Source organism: Pleurodeles waltl, chromosome 4_2 (assembly GCF_031143425.1).
Source record: "Pleurodeles waltl isolate 20211129_DDA chromosome 4_2, aPleWal1.hap1.20221129, whole genome shotgun sequence".
NCBI lineage: Eukaryota > Metazoa > Chordata > Amphibia > Caudata > Salamandridae > Pleurodeles > Pleurodeles waltl.
In genome coordinates this window covers 8834059-8854445 of record NC_090443.1, presented here as the reverse complement: position 1 = coordinate 8854445, position 20387 = coordinate 8834059, and the positions used below count along the sequence as shown (strand labels likewise).

The 20387-nt window shown below is 41.7% G+C and overlaps 1 protein-coding gene across 7 annotated transcripts in view; it reads right to left on the bottom strand.

Moving 5' to 3' along the window:
• Positions 1-332: 332 nt before the first annotated feature.
• The window catches only part of LOC138292042 (zinc finger protein 613-like), a 54073-nt gene continuing 34018 nt past the window's right edge, over positions 333-20387 (bottom strand). For 6 of the 7 annotated variants that reach the window (XM_069230374.1, XM_069230375.1, XM_069230380.1 and 3 more), the window contains one exon: positions 333-5409. In XM_069230374.1, the coding sequence (XP_069086475.1) occupies positions 4742-5409 (668 nt within the window). In that variant the 3' untranslated portion in view covers positions 333-4741. The remainder of the gene's footprint in view (positions 5410-20387) is intronic. The other variant, XM_069230378.1, reaches the window with a different exon arrangement.

Below are 20387 nucleotides of genomic sequence, written 5' to 3'. Positions count from 1 at the left end.
TATTTTAACACCTCCATCTGCTAATTTAATATATTTATCCTCAACAGCTATGCCATTAGAGTGTGGACTGTCTTTGCACTTGGTGCTGGGAATGTTTACATATTCTCCCCTTTTTGATTCTTATTTCTCACTACTTTACTCTGAGTAGCGGATTTTTTATGCAACATACAACAGGCAAACCTACCACATAAACTAAGTCTGCTTTCCTTAATTATGCCAGTTGGTATGTATAAGGCAGAAATGGTGAGCAGAAATTTGACATTTAAGAAGCCAGCCATTTAGTTTTGTAAACATTCACTTTAATGTTAATACAGCATGCTTAACATAAACGTATTCAATTTCAAATCAATGGTTCCACAGATCGGAATGAAGTTCTAATTTTCCAGTGTTCAATGTGTTACGATTATTTGCAACTACAATAAAGGGATGCAATGGACATTGTATCCTAATGCTATCAAGATATCCAGAATCTCAGGTGGTCATTTTGACTTAGGGAGTCTTTTACACAGACCGCCAAAGCCACGTGCACCAGAAGAACGACAGTGCTGGCGGTCTTCCAACTGCCAAATTACAAGTACTGAAGGATTTTTGCCACAATGGGTGGAAATCCTTCAGCAGTCGTGCTGGTGGCGCAGCTGTCACTGCTACACCAAAAGGACTAAGGACGCCGTATTACGAGCAGTAATACGGCATGGCGGTGTTCTAATGGCGGGGCGTTGCCGGTAGTGAGACTGCTGGGTCCGTTCCCTGGCCGACGACCCCCTTGTCAGACAAGGTAAGTCGATCGTCCGACAGGGCAGGCGGCCTTATGTGTGCATGTGTGAGAAGGTGTATGTCTGCGTGTGTGTAGTCTGTATGTGTGTGTGAATGTAAGTGTGTTCTTGTGTGACTAGGTGTATGTCTGCGTGTGTGAATGTAAGTGTGAATGAGTGTGATTGTTGAAGTGAAGTGAGTGTGTTTTGGAATGTTTGTGTGAATGCGTGTCTGTTGGTGCGAGTGAATGAGTGTATGTATGCATGTTGGTGAATGGGTGTATATATGCATGTTGGTGAATGCGTGTAAGGGGGGCGTGTGGGTTTGTGTGTGAGTGCATGGAGGGAGGGTGGGGTATAGTGTGCTGTCATGGAAGGAGGAGGTGAGGAGGTACTGTAATTGCAGGACGGTTTGGGAGAGTTGTCTGCCGGCGACAGAAAAGGAATTTCCTGTCGCCAGCAGCCTTTCCGCCAGGGTTTTTGTGGAGGTGCTACCGCTGTGGAAACCCTGACGGAAATCCGACTCATAATACCGCAGGCTGTCTTCAGTAGACAGCCGACCCGGAAGTGCTGTCCTCCGGCCCGGCTGTCTTACCGCCCTGGCGGTACCAGTGGAGATGTGGCAGTTTGGCAGAGGCCAAACCGCCACACTCGTAGTGTCAGCCTTAAACACCGGCCCGTCAGAGGTGAGACCGCTACCGCGGCCCTGGCGGTCTTCGGACCGCCAGGGTTGTAATGATGGCCTCAGTGTCATAACTGTGGGCGGGAAGATGCATAAGGCAAGGCTGCCTATCACAATGGCAGCTACTAAACAGAAATTAAAATTTAAGTTGCTCTATAATCTTAATAATAACAATATTGACTATAAGTATAGTACCACTGCAAGCATGTCTCTTGGTGTCTTAATAACAATAAGGCAGAAAAACTGTTCTTTAAGCCCAAAATAAACCTGAATAATATTATGAAAATCTGTAAGCCATCTTTACTTTTGCTGGAAATAACTTTCTTTTAGAACATTTGGACCTAATTCACACACGTTTTTATATCTGCATGTATGATGTGCTCCTGAAAGTTCACTATTAAATGACATATAGGTCAGCAGTAAGACAGTTATTCACAGAAACAGGCTTTGTGAACATACAGCTTTGGTCAACTGAACTCGTACAAAGAAGTCCCTCGTAGAGAAAAATAAGTCACTTACTGTATTAACTTGTCAAGGGATTGTTGTGATATTTTACTAAACATTGTGAACTTTAGGTAAAACTTAAAATAGTACATAGTATCTATTTAATACTACATTTGGGATTTTTAAAAATTAAACACAACCCTTTATTACTTGGTATTTCAAGATTTATTTCAACAACTACAAACAAATGTTATTAGTTTTTACAGTTTTGTACAAATCCTGAAAGTAGAAGCCATGGATATGATAACAGTCAAATTACGGTAAACAGGTAAACAATAGGACCAAATCAGAAGGAACCAGCTCCTTTAGGGAACAAGTTAAGTCTCTTTATGCCACACACTTATCAAACGTGTGAAAACTTGGAATAAGTAGTGCCTGCTAATAAAATAGTTAAAGAAAATAAGGCAAAAGGCATTGCTGTATTTAGTTTAATTGAGAAAACCAGGCGGAATTGGGAATTCCAATGGGAAGATCAGTCCATGCCCACCAAAGGTCTTATGGGGTTAGCAGGATGAGTGTGCTATTCACCCCAGGATGCAGCTCAGTACCTCATGATCGAGTTATGAACCTTAGTTAGAGGAACAGACATTCCCACTACAACCGGTTATTGAAATATAATACGTTTTGTAATTAAACTGTAGCTTATTTTGATTAAGAAATAACTGTTAAAGTGTTCAAGTTGGAGTTTCCACCAGGTCACCATGCTTTAACATCATTCTATTTGTCAATTCTGAAGGTTTTGGAGTGTCAGCAGATATGTTCAGTTTATAAGTGGATACAGTACAACCTATGACTTTTCAGACCACGATGCAATTCTTCTGTTATTTTTTATCTTCATAAAGTCTGCTCAATATTAGTCATGCTTGGTGTATTTTCAATAGTGTTCCTTAATGTACCTATTTTGTGAAATGTAAGGACTGAGTTTGTTTTGTATTCCCAAGGGCAGGTTACAGCATTTTACTAGAGAACTCTTGCCTCAGCCCTATGATTTTTTCTCAAGTTCAGTGTGTCAAATTGTTCCATGGCACAAATTAATCTAATATTTGAGGTGATGTTAGTATTCTAATCTGTACTGCTATTTTCCCTAATTTAGGGTGAGTGCTCGTTTTGCTACCTGCATTATTCCAAATATAACTTTGTTCAATAATTAGTATAGTCCCACTTTATAAGATAAATATCGACTTAGGATATTCTCTTTTCATACCAGATGTAGCTGCTAGAATTGCAGTGCCTATTATCTGAGCTTGATATTCAATTAAGGTTTAAAATGCACCCATCTATTTGTTGCTAAACGAAAACTAGGAAAGGAATCTACCACGAGCATGACCACATGCATAAGCTCTACATGCACCGCCATTTTCTGGAAGCTCCCATATCATTTACAGTGGCGGCCGGCAGCTTTAGGAGGGAGGGGGTGCGGGCGGGATACACACACACACTCACTCTTTCACACACAGACACGCACGCACGCCCATCCATTAACAACACTCATAACACTGAAACATGCACGCGCACACCAAACATTCAATTTAAAACATCACACACATACACACACACACCTACCTTTAGTCTCCAGGTCCCAGGAGGGTTGGGACTGCTGCCTTCCCTCATTGGCTGACCTTAGGTCAGCCAATGAGGGAAGGCAGCAGTCCCAGCCTCGTCAGAGTGGGATGGGGTCACGTGAGACTTCTGACCCCACCCCACTCTGTGATGAAGTGTCACTGATTGACACTCGCCCTGAGCACTTCAGGGCTTAAATCTGAAGCGCCCACGGAGAGTGTCAATTGGTGACGCTTTCCTCGTCACCCAGGGGAGGGCCTCCAGGCACCTTTGCTGAGCCGAGGAGGTCACGCCCATAGGAGCTGTGACCTCCTCAGCCCAGCAAAGTTCAGCTCAGACAGCCAGGAGTGTGCGCGAATCGCGCATGCCTGCTCCTGGCTGCCTGAGCTGAACATGGAGAGAGTCTGTCAGGATGACCTTTGTTCAGCCTGACAGACACTCTTCATGACGGGCAAAAGGTGGGGGGGCGTGGCCCCTCCGCCCTAAAGGGCGAGCCGCAACTGATCAGTTATTGTTAGGTATCACTTTCTATTGCCCATTAATTCATGATTAAAGTGCCTCTTTTATGAATGAAAGTTCTAACAGTTCCCAATCAATCCATTTACATCAATTATTGTGTTATTCAAGCTTGCAGAAAAAACATTTGGAACACTGTTCAAGGTGCAAGATTGTTGTGATTAATTTATTTTCTTTAGCTCCTAATGACTCAATTTTTGCTCAAATAATTTTTCTTAATGTCTTTAACCAAACCTGTAACCATACATACGTGTTTTTCAAGAATGTTTTTTTTTTACTTAGGTGTTTTGAAATTCAAAGTTATGATAAGATTTTAATAGTAGACTTTTTAATTTCTAAATGGTCCTGCACGTCTCTGCTCTCCTATTATGAAATTCCATTATGCATGGCCCTCACAGATGCCTAATTGTACATTTTCTTGTTTTTACATTCAAACAAAATACACAATTTTGTGAATTTAATCAACAATTCACAGCTACAAGGAGACACTGACATGGTGTTCATTAATTTGAGGTAATTCATAATCTCCTGTTTAATAATGTCTTCCCCAAGAGTCGTTTTTATATTCCTCTTTATAGTAAATACGTTTTTACCTCTGGTTATGGTTGTTTACTCAAATAGCGTGATGCAGTTTTGTTGCTTTCATCATTGGTCTTTCTGCTGTTTGTAATGTTTCTAGTGAAATCACAGCTCCTCTCCACCTCCATTGTCCAAAGCTATATTAGGATTAATGGTGTTTTCTTCGATGATGATTAAGATTACTTTTCCATGGAAAGCTTCTGTCACAATCTGTACATTTATATGGCTTATCTCCAGAATGTATTCTTAGATGCCCATCCAGAATATCTTTCCTGCTGAAGCTTTTGTTGCAAAGAGTACATATATGTGGCCTTTCACCTGTATGTGTTCTATAATGCTTGAGGAGTTGCGTATTTGAAAAGAAGGATTTCTCACAAACTGTACAGGCATAACCGGTCACACCTGAATGTATCCTCATATGTCTAATGAGCTGTGTCTTCAGATAGTAGCTTTTGTCACACTGTGTACATGTGTATGGTGTCTGTTTGCGTAGTGTATTCTGAAGATCAGTTGGAAACTGTAAGCTTATGACACTGCTCTCAGATTCATTGTACGTAGGTAACAATCGTACTTTGTCCCTTCTTGGATCTACACATAAATCGGTGTTGCTCAAACTGCTTTCAAATTGAAGTGTTTTCCCTCCTCTCCTTTTCTGGAAACTTTGTATCCGCGGTTGTCTGGTAGACTGTCGCCCTTTGTAAGAGACGTGAATCACCTCAGTCTGTTTTTCTTTTAAAGGTGGTAAATAGGATGATGTGGTTTTGGTACTTTGTATGGACTCTGCAACTTCCTTCTGAATGCCCATGCTTCCATCACCTGTTGGATTTAAATGAGAGTCCCACATTAGCTTTCTAAATACAAGGACATGCTAGAAAATATATTATCTTATATTAAACTATAGGTTAAGTACCAATGTGTGAAAACGTATAAAAGTTACATTAGCAAGAAAGTCAACATGAAAAGAAGCACTATTCTTTCATGCGTTGTCACAGTAGTGCAAATCTGATTTTCGAGATAGTTTTACTAATAAACTCCGATTATGAATAGGCTGGCAAAGGGCACAGAATTTACATACACAGTAAATATTGATATCAAAAGATAAGGTGCTTACTAGGGGTGCAAAAAATACCTCATATTATGAGTTTTCAATTGGAATATAGGAAAATGTACACAGAATTCAAGTTTACTGCACCACAATTGTAAGTACCTGTGTTTGCAAAGGGAACAGAATTTATTCTCTAGCTTCAGTGCCTTAGCCTCCAGACTTACTTAAACTATTTTCATAAAAGGAATGCAAACAAGTTTTGTATCCCTGTTTATCATAAGAATGTCATAATTGAGGCCCAGGATGGATAATTTCCTTCTCATTACAAAGGTCGAAGGCATGTTCACTACAAATGGGAAAACAATGTCTGTAATCTACGTTTTATATAACAAGTGGAAATAAATAATAGCGGGCTGATTCAAAAAAGCTTTTTTGAGCACATTAAATAGTACTATGGGAGTACGCTTCTACATACTAATACATGCATTTCTGAATCAAGGCCTCTGCGTTTATTTACATTTATATTATGACTTTGATAGCAGATAGTCAGGCGTGGCCCGTCCTTTAGGGCGGAGGGTCCACACACCCCCACCTTTTGCCCCTCATGAAGAGTGCCTGTCAGGCTGAGCAAAGGTCATCCTGACAAACACTCTTCATGTTCAGGTCAGGCAGCCAGGAGAAGACATGCGTGATTTGCGCAGACTCCTGGCTGCCTGAGCTGAACTTTGCTGGGCTGAGGAGGCCACAGCTCCTATGGGCGTAACCTCCTCGGCTCAGCAAGGGTGCCCCGAGGCCCTCCCCTGGGTGACGAGGAAAGCGTCACCCACTGACTTCGCCCTGGGCGCTTCAGGTTTAAGCCCTGAAGTGCCAAGGGCGAGTGTCAATCAGTGACACTTCGTCACAAAGTGGGGTGGGGTCAGCAGTCTCACTGACCCCATCCCACTCTGTGACGAGGCTGGGACTGCTGCCTTCCCTCATTGCCTGACCTAAGGTGAGCCAATGAGGGAAGGCAGTAATCCCAACCTTCCTGGGACCTCCGAGGCTGAAAGTAAGTGTGTGATCTTTTAAAATGAATGTTTGGTGCGTGCGTGCATGTTTGAATGTTATGAGTGTTGTTAATGGATGGGCGTGCGTGCGTGCGTGTGTGAAAGGATGAGTGTGTGTGATCTTTTAAAATGAATGTATGGTGCGTGCATGCATGTTTAAATGTTATGAGTGTTGTTAATGGATGTGCGTGCGTGTGTGTGTGAAAGAATGAGTGTGTGTGAACTTTTAAAATGAATGTTTGGTGCATGCGTGCATGTTTATAATTTACTTTCCAGTTTTCTGGGATGCATGCCTTATCCACAGCCTGGACCAGAAGCCAAACTCATATGCATTTTTCAATAAATAATCACTTTACTACTATATGCTTAGCCATAATTCATAACAATAAAAACAGTAGGTCTCTGAAAAGTAAATTGAACTTTATGCTTTGTGAAACCTCCACCAAACAGTATGTCAGAGGTAGTAAAAAATGGAGCACTGATATATAATGTTTGCTTGCTTATTGAACATAATATATAACCTTCTATTACAAGATACTAACAGCTGTATGTGACTTTTATTTCCAGGGTCCAGTGTGAGGATTAATGCATATACATACAGTATAACCGCTGCAAATAAGAGTTATTCTCTGGCAGGGTTGTCTGACTTTTAAAACTCTAAATCTGGATGTGCCTAACTCGACATAGAGAAGCGAGGAGAAACCTGTCTGTTGCAACAATCATTACTCACTGGGGCTAAGGAGGTCAAGCCGGTTGTGGCCCCAAAATTGCGAGGTTCATGAAAGAAGAGTAGCTGACACAAAATCTCACCTATCCACATTAGGTCCCCCAGCTAAAGAGTTACAGAAACAATGTGTGGCTGTACAGGAACAAGTTTGGCTCCTGGATTAAAGGGCTGAGTATTCTGAAGGATGATCTAGATGGAACAACACATGGCCAATTGGCTTTCTTGAAAAGATGGAAAAGCAAATGCTAGAATTGCACTGAGAGGACTGGGTGAGCAAACAATGGGACTCGTGGCACAACTACTAAACTATAGGGATATAGATCACCTTTTGCAGCAGACACAGCACAACGGCCCGTGATCAGTGGAAATGTCTTCATATTTCCAGAATAAACCTCAGCAGTTCCATCATAGCATATTTGTTTCCTTGAAATAAAATGCACACTTTTTCACTCTAGCAAAACTAAAATTGATAGACTTTGCTAAATCACATTTTTTATTGAACCAAAAGCTTTATGGGGTTGATCTGAACAATCAGTTGAGACATCTAGAAGTAGAAATAATAAACTTCGAAGCAGCTGCACTGAACTCCCAAACTAAAATAAATATGATATCAACAGGATATTACCATCAGTTGTGCGCTAATAATGCCTCAGGCTCACTTAAGGGATAGTCTCCACTCTACTATAAAAATGAAGCCATCGTGGGGGCTCTATCTAAAACAAACAGCAATCCGCTAGATTGACTTCATATTGTCCTTTATCCCTACTTAACTGAGACTGTAAACTGCTTGCCAACATCCTAGAAAAATTAAGTCTAGTCCTAGCAGAACTATGAGTTCTTAACCAATCCAGGTTTATGACAAGCAGAATACTTTTTGGAAAGGGGGGGCAGGGGTGCTTGCTGGACTTCAGACCAAAGACTCCACCTCGCCTGCTGCTCTTGTTGGAGTAGATGCTTATCTGTTCTTATCACTACTTAAGTGCACTGGACTTCCTGAGGTGCAGAAAAGTTCCTGGGGGCTCACTGGAATTCAGAGAACAGATTCCACCTCACCTGCTGCCCGTTTCAGAGGAGGGGCATGTCAGATCTCAGCGCTACTTCAGCGTGTTGGACTTCCAGCAACACAGGATAGTTCCTGGAGGCTTGCTTGACTTCCAAGGCCAGAATACACCTCACGTTCTGCTGAGTGCTTCGGTCTTGCAGCGTGGGAATGCGCCCGGGCAAAAACTGTACCACGAGTGAGCCCATCTTCGCCCGTATGCCTGGAGGAGGATAAGCCGAGCCACCCCTCTTGGCCTCGGTTATCAGAATTTGGGCACCCTTTTCTCAAGTAAGCATCTACACTTTATTTAACTCTGCCTATGGGTAAAAGGAAAACCATGGCATCTAAAGGAGGCCCACATGTCACCTGAGACTACTCCCTTATTACTATGTATCTATCCAAAGTAATGGACGGAATAACCACTAAACTGGGTACTGTGAAGAAGAGAATTCTGACTATGGAAATGATTTCCCAGGGTTTAATTTCGAAGGGCAGTCCTAAGGTTTCCAGAAAAATCAAGTGGTATTTATTTCGGAAAAGAACGGAAGCCTGCCCTCTAAAGGGCTTGTAGATGAGGTTTTGAATGGCAACTGCCCTGAGGCAAAAGGCTGAGTCACTGATTCTGGCTTTTTTGAGGGTACTGAAATTGTTGAGGGAGTCACATCAGCTCCAAACAAGGCTTTACATGATGTAATCCCAGTCCTTCAAACGGTCCTGGGGAATAAGACTGAGAGCCCTTTCTCCAATTTTTATACCTCTATGGAGAACAGACTCATAACATAGGAAGACAAACTTACATGTAATACCCCACCTGCTCAAGCTGGAATTCAGAATCCTGGCCAATCACATCTATTCCGGTGAATGCTGAAGTGAGAGGTATTAACACAACTATGCCAATACATAGGCCAGTGGGTGAAACTAGAGTGAGATTAGATCATCAATCAACCTCTACAATTAACAGGTCATTTAATACTAATCATAATAAATCACTAGTTGATTTCCAGCTCCTGCCAGCATACACCCCTTATATAATTTTTTGTGAGGCTCTGCCTCCCCTGGCCCTAAGGCTAAGGAATTGGGGAGATCTAAAAAATAAAACAACACATTGACTAAGGGGGGATGCAAGCTGGTCTGATGATCTATCAAATGATATTCTGTCAGAAAAGTGATCTGTGTCAGAGTGAAGGTTGACCTGTGTTGTTATAAATTTTAAAAACCCAATGGTGGTATGCCAAATTCTAAAGTGCTTATCCATTGTGACGCCTACTCAAGAAGTATCCAGGTACATCCTTTAGGTTTTTCTATAGATCCGGCCATGGAAGCTCTTCTTCGCAGTTTGACACCTCAGACAGACCTTCTATGAACGGAGATAATTCCATAACTTTCAGTATTGACACAGTCAATCATTTTGGTCCCATTTGCACACTGGAGAAGAACAATTGACTTGGATAGAGTAAAGAACAGCCTCTCCATAGTCCTAAGAGCAAGGCTTAAGGTAAATTCTTGAGAGCCCTGAGACTAAACAATGTGGATCTACCGAGCATTACAGACACAGTAGTAGATCCTCCTCAGCAGAAAACTAAAGGTTGTTGCCTTCGGGGCTTAAACCTGTTAACCTGGAACGTGTTAAGGGCTCTTTCAAAATTGGAAAGTGTGAATTGGATATCTTTTGTGTCCAGATTTGGTATATTAAGCTTTCATAAAATGTCACTATTGGCCAGTACAGTCAATCCAGTTTACTTCAGCCAGACGTCCACCTCAGGCAGAACCAAAGGTAGCCTAGCTGTTTTCTTTCCGCTTGTTTTCTCTTTATGCCTCTCTACAGTCAAGGTAGCACCCTGCACTAGATCCCCATGTTTTAATGTATTATTATTATCAACCGAAGGGTTGTTTGATATATTGTTGGTTAATTATTTATAACAATGCTTTTGATTCCAGCATCACTGGTGTGTTAGTTTCCTTGGATGAGGCTCTCTCCCTTTTCTTTCTGAATTCTGTCTGAAATGGGTTAATTATATGGGTCAGAGACTTTAACATCTCTCCTTGAAAATATAGTAGCCAACCCATTTGCGGCTTAACTGATATAAAAGTTGAGGAATTAAAACACTTTAAGCACCCACTGTACAGTGAGCAGCTAAACAAACTGTTTAATCGGTATAATCTTGTTTTTGCATGTTACACTGACTCTCCTGCCCATCCCGATTTCCAACATTCAAGGGAACGGAAGTGGGCAAAGTAGCACAATTTACTTCATTCTTTTTTCTAGGGATTTCTTTCCAAAACACTCATATTGTGAAGTAGTTGCACACTGTACCGGTATGGAATTGAGCCACTGGTTGAGGGGGAAGAAACCCTTTTCAAGCAGCAACCACAAATCTTGTCTGGGTGAAACAAAAGCAAACCCCAATTTAACCTGTGCTTAGCCCTCTGGTAGCTTCACACAAAAGCAGTCAGACTTACCTTAGAGGCAATGTGTAAAGTACTTATGCAGCACTTCAAAAAGTAATAAAGTAAAAAAACAACACAAGAAATATCCCAACCCAATTTGGGAATAAAAGAGTAACATTTTATTAAGTATGTGAGACCAAAATGACAAGTAGCCAACTAGTAAAAACTGAGATATTCAATTTTAAAGATTAAGGTAAAAATAGTGCTGGAAAGCACAGAGGCAGCTGGTATCTTGTCACACCGGACTGGGGCAAAGTCATAAGTTCTGGCCGACCAAGAAAGAGCAGACCGCATACAGACCAAGTTAGGCCAGCTGAACAAAGTACCTAATGTTCTTGGTGTACAGTCTGCGCAGCGTTGCTTTACGAGGCTTCACGTTAGCAGATGTCATTTCCAGTAAACTGTGAGGCAAGGCTTGGTGGGGTTTGCGTCATTCTGCAGAGGTTCTGATGAAGCTGGCAGCTGTGCGATGAGGCTTTGTGAAGCCTTGCATTGCTTGGAGTCGATGCTGAGACTGGAAGCTGTGTGGCACGGCTTTGGGGGTGGTTGCACTGCTTTGCATTGGTTCCAATGTGAATCACAGCTGGGCTGCAATGGCAGACCTTTAAACCCAACTTCTAAGGGTCCAGGAATGGAAAGGCACCACTTGAGGGGGTTAGGACTCACAGCAGGCACAGCCCAAGAGCAGAGTTCTAGATGGTTGGAGCCTTTTCTGTCCCTGAGGCTCTGATAAGGAGGCTAGCCAATTAGCCATGAGAGTCAACTCTTGTGTTCCTGGGTTCAAGAAGTAGGTCCAGTCCTTCTCACTCAGGAAGCAGAATAGCAGTCCTTCTTGTAGCAAAGCAATCCTTTTGAGTCTTCCACTGGTCCAGAGATGTACTGAAGAATTGGGTTTGAGTGCCCATTATTTGTCCTTGGTGTCAGCTTTGAGGTAGGAGACTACCTCTATAAAGGGATCTGGAATTTCCTGGTTTCCTGCCCTGGCCCCAAGCTGTTTAGGAGCCCAAAACACCAGTGTGAAACCCTTTGCGAGTGTGCTGAGGCAGAGTCTTTGTGATGTGCAAGTGTAGTAGGTGACAGCTCCATCCCCCATTGAAGTCAGAGATGGCCCATCCTGCCAACACCTATTCCACCTTTGCCTCACTGATGGGAAACAATACACAAAGCACAACTGCCAACAACACCTAGTCTTGTGACCAAGGATACAGGCTGCAGGGACCAAACGGTCAGGACAAGAAAAGGGCAACTTTGTAAAAGCGATGTTTTCACAATCATGACTTAAAATCCTACTTCGCCATTAAAGAGGGTTTTAGATTAAAATTCTTTAGACACCAAACTTGAAATTCAAACTTGCTCCTGATTGAAAGTTATCAGTTCCTAAACATAATAAGGTAATCCAAATGTTATCCTATGGCAGAGGTAGGCCTTGCAGCAAAGAAAAATGAATTTAACAGTTTTTCATTACCAGGATATGTTAAACTTAAAAGTACATGCTTTTTTTTAAATACACTGCACCCTGCACTCTGGGTTGTGTAGGCCTAAGCTAGGGGTGAGATATTTATTAAGAAGGAAGGTTTAAGCCTGGTAAAGGGTTTATTTTGCCAGTTAGAAACTGCAGTTTAAAACGGCATTTACATGCTGCAACAGCAGGCCGGAGACATGGTTAAAAGGGCTACTTAAGTGACTGGCACAATAAGTGATGCAGACCCACCAGTACCATTTAATTTACAGGCCTTGGGTATATGTAGCATCACACTACTAGGGTATTACAAGTACATTGAATGTGCCAGTTGAGTGTAAGCCAATTGAGGGGATAGAGTACAAGCACTTTAGTACTGGTTAGCAGTCCTAAGGTAAAAAATAGTTCAGAAAACAGGAAGGTTAAGGCAAAAAGTTAAGGGGTGATCCTGCAAAGAGAGCCAAGTCCAACTGTGCCAGTAATCACAACCCCCTTGTTTTAGGCTTATACTAGAATGGAAGTTTGTGAGTCCCGTCACCTTGACTATACTTGAAATGGTGGTGTCAGAATTAAATGAGAGAAAATTAATTGGTGCACTTTCACTAGGGAATTAATAATAAATAACAGGGGTGTTTTTACTGATTTGTTATCTGAGGTTAAGGAGCCAAGTGCACTCCTGGAGAGATTTTCTTAATTATGCTCCAACATTTTTAAGAGCCTCTTAGTTAATAAATGTCTAAGTTAAATCCAGCCATGCAGGTGGTTTAATGCTGCTTGTTCCACTGTGCAGAAAGAGCTAACGTTAGTGTTACAATCACAATCATGGAAAAGAGCAGATATTAGACTGGCTTGGACACATTATAAAACTGTTTTGTAGAAGAAATAGCTACAGTCAAAAGCCTGTGAAGACTTGCAGGCAGCTAGTCTGGCCAAAGATAGTAAAGGGTTTTGGGAAGTGGGAAATCACCCTTTACTCTCCCCACATTGCCCGGCTCTCAGTTGTGCTGTTTTACTTCAGGGGATGTGTGGGTGCAGCATTTTACAAGGATCTTTGATGATGGAAGTATTCCTGATATCCTTGAGAATCTTTTGCCATAGCAACCCGATTGATATTTAATTTAGAAAGCCTCTTTTTATAGCCCCTCAGACAAATCCCCTGGGCCTGATGGTGTACCCACAGTTATTTTCATGTCAAACTTAGATATTTGGGTTCCCATTACTACAAATGTCAAGCAGCCTGCCGCTTCTAGACACTGGATCGAGTCCTGTAAAGAGGCTATTATTATACCAATTTACAAAAAAGGGCTAATATGAACCCTAAATGTTCTAGGCAAATCTCCTTATTGGATTCAATCACCAAAGTTATAGGTAGTGTGCTTTTAGGTAGATTAGACAATTAAGAGTGGAAAAATGTCATTCTATCTGAAATCCAATATCGTTTTCGCCAAGGAATTGGCACAGCTGAGCAAGGTTTAAATGTCACTGTTATCTTAGAGAAACATATCAAGGCCAGTTGAGGTACCATCCACATGACCTTATGGACCTCTCCTGTGCCCTTGACACTATGAATGGGCCATCTTGGAAACTATGGGGAGAAGGCCTGATATGAATACATTTATCAGGTATCGTCATGCCGGCACTGCAGCAAAAGTGTGGTATGGAGAAAATGGTAAGTGCTCTAATAAGACTGGTTCCTTCTGGGGAGTCAAACAAGGATGCATATTGGTTCCTTTCATATTTCCTCTATATATTGATGCAGTTGAAAAATGCTTGTCCATCCAAGGGAAAGATATGTCTCAGACTGGAAAACACCTAGGGCCAGATGTAGGAAGCCTTTTGCGCCTCGCAAACTGCGAAAAACGCAGTATGCGAGGCGCAAAAGGCTTAACGTGATGCACAACCTCAAATTGCGAGTCTGTACCGACTCGCAATTTGAGGCTGCGACTCGCAAATAGGAAGGGGTGTTCAAATGCGGTCGCAAACCAACTCGCAGTTACCATCCACTTGAAGTGGATGGTAACACATTCGCAAAAGGGAAGGGGTCCCAATGGGACCCCTTCCCCTTTGTGAATGCCCCCAAAAATATTTTTGCAGAGCAGGCAGTGGCATAGGACCACTGCCTACTCTGAAAAAAACTAAACTAAATGGTTTCGGAAGTTTTTCGTTTTGCAGCTTGTTTTCCTTTACGAAAACGGGCTGCAAAAAGAAAATAAAAATGCTTTATTCAAAAGCAGTCACAGACATGGTGGTCTGCTGTCTCCGGCAGGCCACCATCCCTGTGAGTGCTTTGACTCTCTATGGGGTCACAAACTGTGACCCACCTCATAAATATTCATGAGGTGGGTCTTTGCAACCCCATAGCGAGTCGCAGAAGGTGTCTGAGACACCTTTCTGCATTTCATATTGCAAGTTGCAATTTGCGAGTCGCTATGACTCGCAAATTGCAAGTCGCAATTTTATACCTACCTACATCTGGCCCCTAGTACCATCCTCATGTATGCGGATGATGAAGTCCATCTTTCGAGAATTGCAAACTGACTACAAATTCTCCTTGGCCATTTTGTTTCATTTATGCTTAAGTTGGACCTTAACGTTAATTTAACAGAATCTTTATGATTTTTGGCCCAAAGAATACAAAATCTATGCAGCACAGAACTGAAGATCAGCCTTTGGTTAAGGCTCACTGTTTTAATTACCTGGTAATTCCCTTTGATGCAGGGCTATTGCTCACTTGCTCAAGTCGAGGTCCATAAACATTGAAAGGGTAATCAAGGCTGTTTTTTTGGTTTTCTTTGCATCTCCAGTATAAACCGATAAGATAAATGACTAGTATATAACAGGTAACTGCATGCTTCTGGGTGTGAGGATACACCAATTCAGTTGTTCTCCAGAGGCTTGAAAATAACTTTCTGCGTAGTATATGTCATGTATATGTCATAGAGAAATTGTATTGGGCTATAGCGCCGATATCATGGGAAAGGCCTCATTTTTGTTATGGTTTAGGATATGGCAAACCCCTGAGGCTGACTTTTCAGGAATGATGGGTAAAGACTTTATGGGCAATGATGAAAGTGAAAAAATTCCATGGTTACAGTATGTGCAAGAGATGTTCACTAGGATCAGATTCCCTCAATATTTGAAAATCCCAGATATGTTAGAGGGAGTATCGAAACAACATCTCAAAAGTTACTTGAATTACTTTAACAGGCAGCAAAATTCATAAGATTTACAGTTAAAATCTGTACATTCTTTTCAGCTTTTAATTCCAGTTGGAGGACCCTCCTTATATTTACCAGCCATCATTAACACTCAACGGAAGTTTCATTTTTCAAGATTCCGTTTAAGAACAGAGAACTTCCTTGCGGCTTTCTCTGTTCAAGGTTCTTGGTTTTCGGTGTTCCCTGTCTGTGTGATTCTATGTTAGAGCAACATACCTGCCACTCTTTGCTTTTTTGCACATTATACAAACCAATTACATATGCAATGGTAGATCCCTCTTTTCGACAGAAGAACCTTATAGGTCAACCTTAAAGGACATTACAAGATTGCCTTATTATTTTTAAAGCAACAGAGTTCCCGTGAAATTTCCCACATAGTACTGAATTATAGTACACAGGCCTTAATTATTAGGAAAATATTTGAATTTTTATAATACCTGAATTTATTGAAAGTTTTGACATTTTTATTTTCAAGAGTAGTTGTATTTGTTGATAAGTGTTTACTGTTTCTAAACATTTTTTTGTACATTTTATGCCTAATGCTTTTATGGTGTTTTTGCCAAATAAAGTTTGTTACTGACTGATTGACAAGTTATCTAGAAACTAAAGACACACGGATTCACAATACCTACCTGGCATTACAACACACACACCATATATTCCAATCATTAGCACAGTGGTCCGAGATACACAACACCATATGTTATTGATATGCAATTCCACAGACCAGTACTGGTCAAAAGGTATGGTCCTGACTCACCTACAAAAGGGGCAGGCGTGTGACATTCAGATGATGTCATTTTTCAAAGTAACCTGTGAATCCACTGTGAAGTGAGGGTCAACTACTAACCAGAACACTCTTGAGCATGGCCATTACATAATAAACTGCATTAACTAGCTAAATGTGTGAAATTGACTATAAATTATTGTTATGTTGTATAACTTACTAAACATTTCTACTGCAGCATCAAACCTTGTACCAAGTGAATGAATCAGAAAGGAGATTAGAATTTGCTCGTGAACATTACTTAATAATTTGGAAAGAAATACTTATTGAGACAGGACTACTACGTATTGTGTACTGCCTAACCTTCTACTGCTTCGATGTCATGCCCATTTATTAACAAAAAGAATAAATATTGGAAAGATACAAGCTTTCAGAGGAGGCAGACTGCAAACAACACTTATGATATAGCATATCAAAGCACATGCTCAAAGCCATCAAGGAAGATGTTTCATGGAAAGAATCACATCATAGTTTCTGTGCAAAACCAAATACATAACTACAACCGTGAATTACCACAAAGAGACATCCCAACAAATGATATGGCGTATGTGTATTTTGTTTTGTTTATTTTGAGTATGTTAATGTTTTAGAGCATGCACTTCCCTTTATAATTTCAGGTAACACATCTATCTGTTGCTTCCATGGCACATTTACTTCTAAGTAGGAACAGAATAACAAAGTTTCATAACATTTGTGGAGGTTCTTCATGAATACTACTTTAGGTATTCACCTGTTTTGCAGGTTTTTCTGTAGCGCCCACCTGGATCAAACAAATTGGTGAAATTTACAATACTGTGATGGCTATGTCCAAAGGTAGGTCCCTGCTTCTGTGCCACATTAACTAAGCAACCTGGCGAACTGCCTGGTGAGCTATAACTGGATGAGCTACACCGGTCTGATGAGGCTTAATAAGAGTGAAACCGGTCCAGAGTTGCTTGTGTTTTGGTTCAGGGAGGACCTGGATAGGTAGTTATGGCTGCAATGTTTCTACTGAAGCAGGGTCAAGAATGGTTTGCATAAGGCTCGGTCAACCTGAGGAGGCATGGTTGGTGAAAAACAATGGATTGGGATGTGACCCGGGGAAGATTGCCAGTGGCTGAAATTAATTCTAGCATTCCATCCATCACTTTGTTTTTGATGCCTTAAATGTGATGGGTTGCCCATGTGTGGGTCTAGTGCTCACTTTACAACTGGAACCAAGCTATACCTGGGTGATGAACCCCAATAAGGGTTGCCCCTTGGTCTGGCGAACTGCCAGATTTTTCCCACTGGATCAGGGTCTGGACTGTTTTGTATGTGGTTAGGTCAACACAGAGGAAGCATGGTGGGCAAAAAATGATGGATGGCGATGCGACCCGAGCGACTGCCAGTGGCAGAGATTAATTCACGCATTCCAGCCATCATTTTGTTTTTGATACAATTTACAACAGAACAAGACTACATTATACATTTTTAGGTCTCTCCGAGATGTATGTTTGAGAAGATTTCTTGGGGACTACATCAAACTTCAAAGAGCGTCAATGGCTGGCTTTATGGTGTCTTTAATTTGCTTGCTTCTTTTTCAATGGTTTGACTTCCTCTTCTTGTGATTAAGCCATTTTCGAATGCAAAAATACTTTTTGTATGTGAAAAAGTAAATTTACAGAATCGCAATTTGTGTTTGCAAGTTAGTATTTGGGAGGTGTGTTTTTACGGCATCCCATCCAAATACAGGAACGCAGTGGTATGTATGAATGTTTTGTGACAACATATTCAGATTTTACCAGCAACTGAAAGGAGGTGGTAACGATTCGCAAATGGGAAGGGGTGTCGAAGGGGGGCCCCTTTTGTGAATGTTGAAAGAAATATTTTTTAAGAACGAGCAATGGTTCCATAGATCTCTGACTACCCTTAAAAAATGAAATTTGACCGTTTCACTGTATTATTTTTTAATGCATCCTGTTTTTGTTTAGGGAAAACAGGCTGCATTCCAAAAAAGAAAAAACAGCTTCATTACAAAGCAATCACAGACATGGTGGTCTGCTGATTCCAGCAAGCCAAAATCCCTGTGAGGGTTGTATTCCTAAAGGGTTGCAAACTGCGAACTCCCGCAGGTTGATTTGTTACCAATTAGGACTTGCTATGTAAAACTTGTACGTTTTTGTACACTAGGAAATGAGATTCCCTAATTGAAAAAAGGGTTAGAATAGCACTTAGGAAATTTCAATTCATACATTTTGCAACTTTTGACACTTTGACCCCCACTACGACTGCCAGTGCACTCTCCTTACCGTGGCCCCTATCAAGAGTAACAGCCCACAACATTGACGCCGGCTCGTAATTGAGCCAGCAGCAATGCTGCGGTGAGTTGGGTGCACCAGCACCCCTCGCACTTTTCACTGTCTGCAAAGCAAACAGTGAAAAGAGGGATGGGGCTGGCCATGGGGGCCCATGCACTGCCCAAGGGGCACCCTGCACCCAGTCTCCACCAACCTTTACATGGCGGGGCAACCGCCGGCCAAGAGGGGGGATCATAATCCCCAGGGCAGCACTTCCCAGCGGATTGGGACCGCAAGCCCTGTCAGCCTTTCAGGAGGCCAAAAAGTGGCAGTGCCGATGGTCCGACCATGGAGGTGAATGCCACGGTCATAATGTGGCTGCCAGACGACCACATTGGCAGAGGTCCGACAGCCACCGCTGCCCTGGCAGTCTGTAGACCGCCAGGGTTGTAATGATGGCCTTAGTCTTTTTATTATCCTATTGACTGAGTGACTTATATTGTTCCACTCCTCTCATTCATGAAATTACTTTTTTCTTTTTCTTTCATTACTTCCTCGGAGCACATATGTTTATGTAGCTCTATCCAGCATGTTCTGCTCCTTCTTCTCTTCCCCCTCTCACCTAGCTCGTCCACTGCTTACCCCACACCCTCCCTGGCTTTCTTTTATTAGGCCTTCCTGGGCCTGTCTTAAATGCCCCCATTGCTCCTTCACCCCTCACCCAATCCAAGTTGATCCTCCACTCTCTTTTCCATTGCTCCCCAAACCTGTTGCAGTCCTTTATAGGACCCAGCGCATGCCAACTGCTGCCGGCCCACAGTGTAGTGCAAAAAGCACTTTCGCGTCACTAAAATTACAGGGGTGTGGAATTTAACAAAATATCTACTTGTCCATGGGAGATTGCTTCTTAAATCTACTTGTCCTGTAAAAATATCTACTTGTCCCTTTGGTGCCATGTAGTGCAGCAACAAATTTTGGCAGCCATCTCATTATGGAAGAGCTCTGATAATATCCTCTCTGATTAGGTCAGGGCTACTACTACAGTAGGGCTTGAATAATTGCAATTTCAATCCCTACTATAGCAATTTCATTATTTTGCCACTTTTCCGCAGATCTACATACTGGGGCTGGAGGAAGCAGTAAGCAAAAGTTCCAGGGCTGGAATGCCTTCAAATTTGCAGACTGACTAACTTGCATGTTTTAAGGATATTCACCAGCTCCTCTCTAATCTTTTCCCATAATGAGAAAGGTTAAACATTTACTCATGACAGTGGCATAAGTAGAAGTTCTTCTAGGGTTCGGAAAAAAGTGGTTAAAGTGAACTTTTAAAGGCTCAATAGATTTTCACATGAGCACAACTACACACGCACATTTGCTTGTGTTAAAATACAGTTCACAGATATTTTCTAGGAGTACGATTTCCTGGTCTAGTTCTGTAAGTGCTTGAGAATTCTTGAAAGCCACTAATCCAAACACATATACCATGGGTGCACTTTTGTGACTCTCTTTATGAATTGGGTCCTTAATTAGGTCTGGTGTTAAATCTTTCAACTGTTTCGGATTAACCAATCCGAAAGCACATTAACTTCTCGTAAGGGGTAGCAAGCGCTACATAAATGAGAACAGGATACAGTACATCCGGCAATAAACAAACAAACGAACACTCAAATTGTGGAATAAGGGGCAATATGTGATGAGACATGGTGAGTCCAGAACTGAGAAATGATTACATGGAATAGCACAGTTAAATTTGACTTTGTTTTA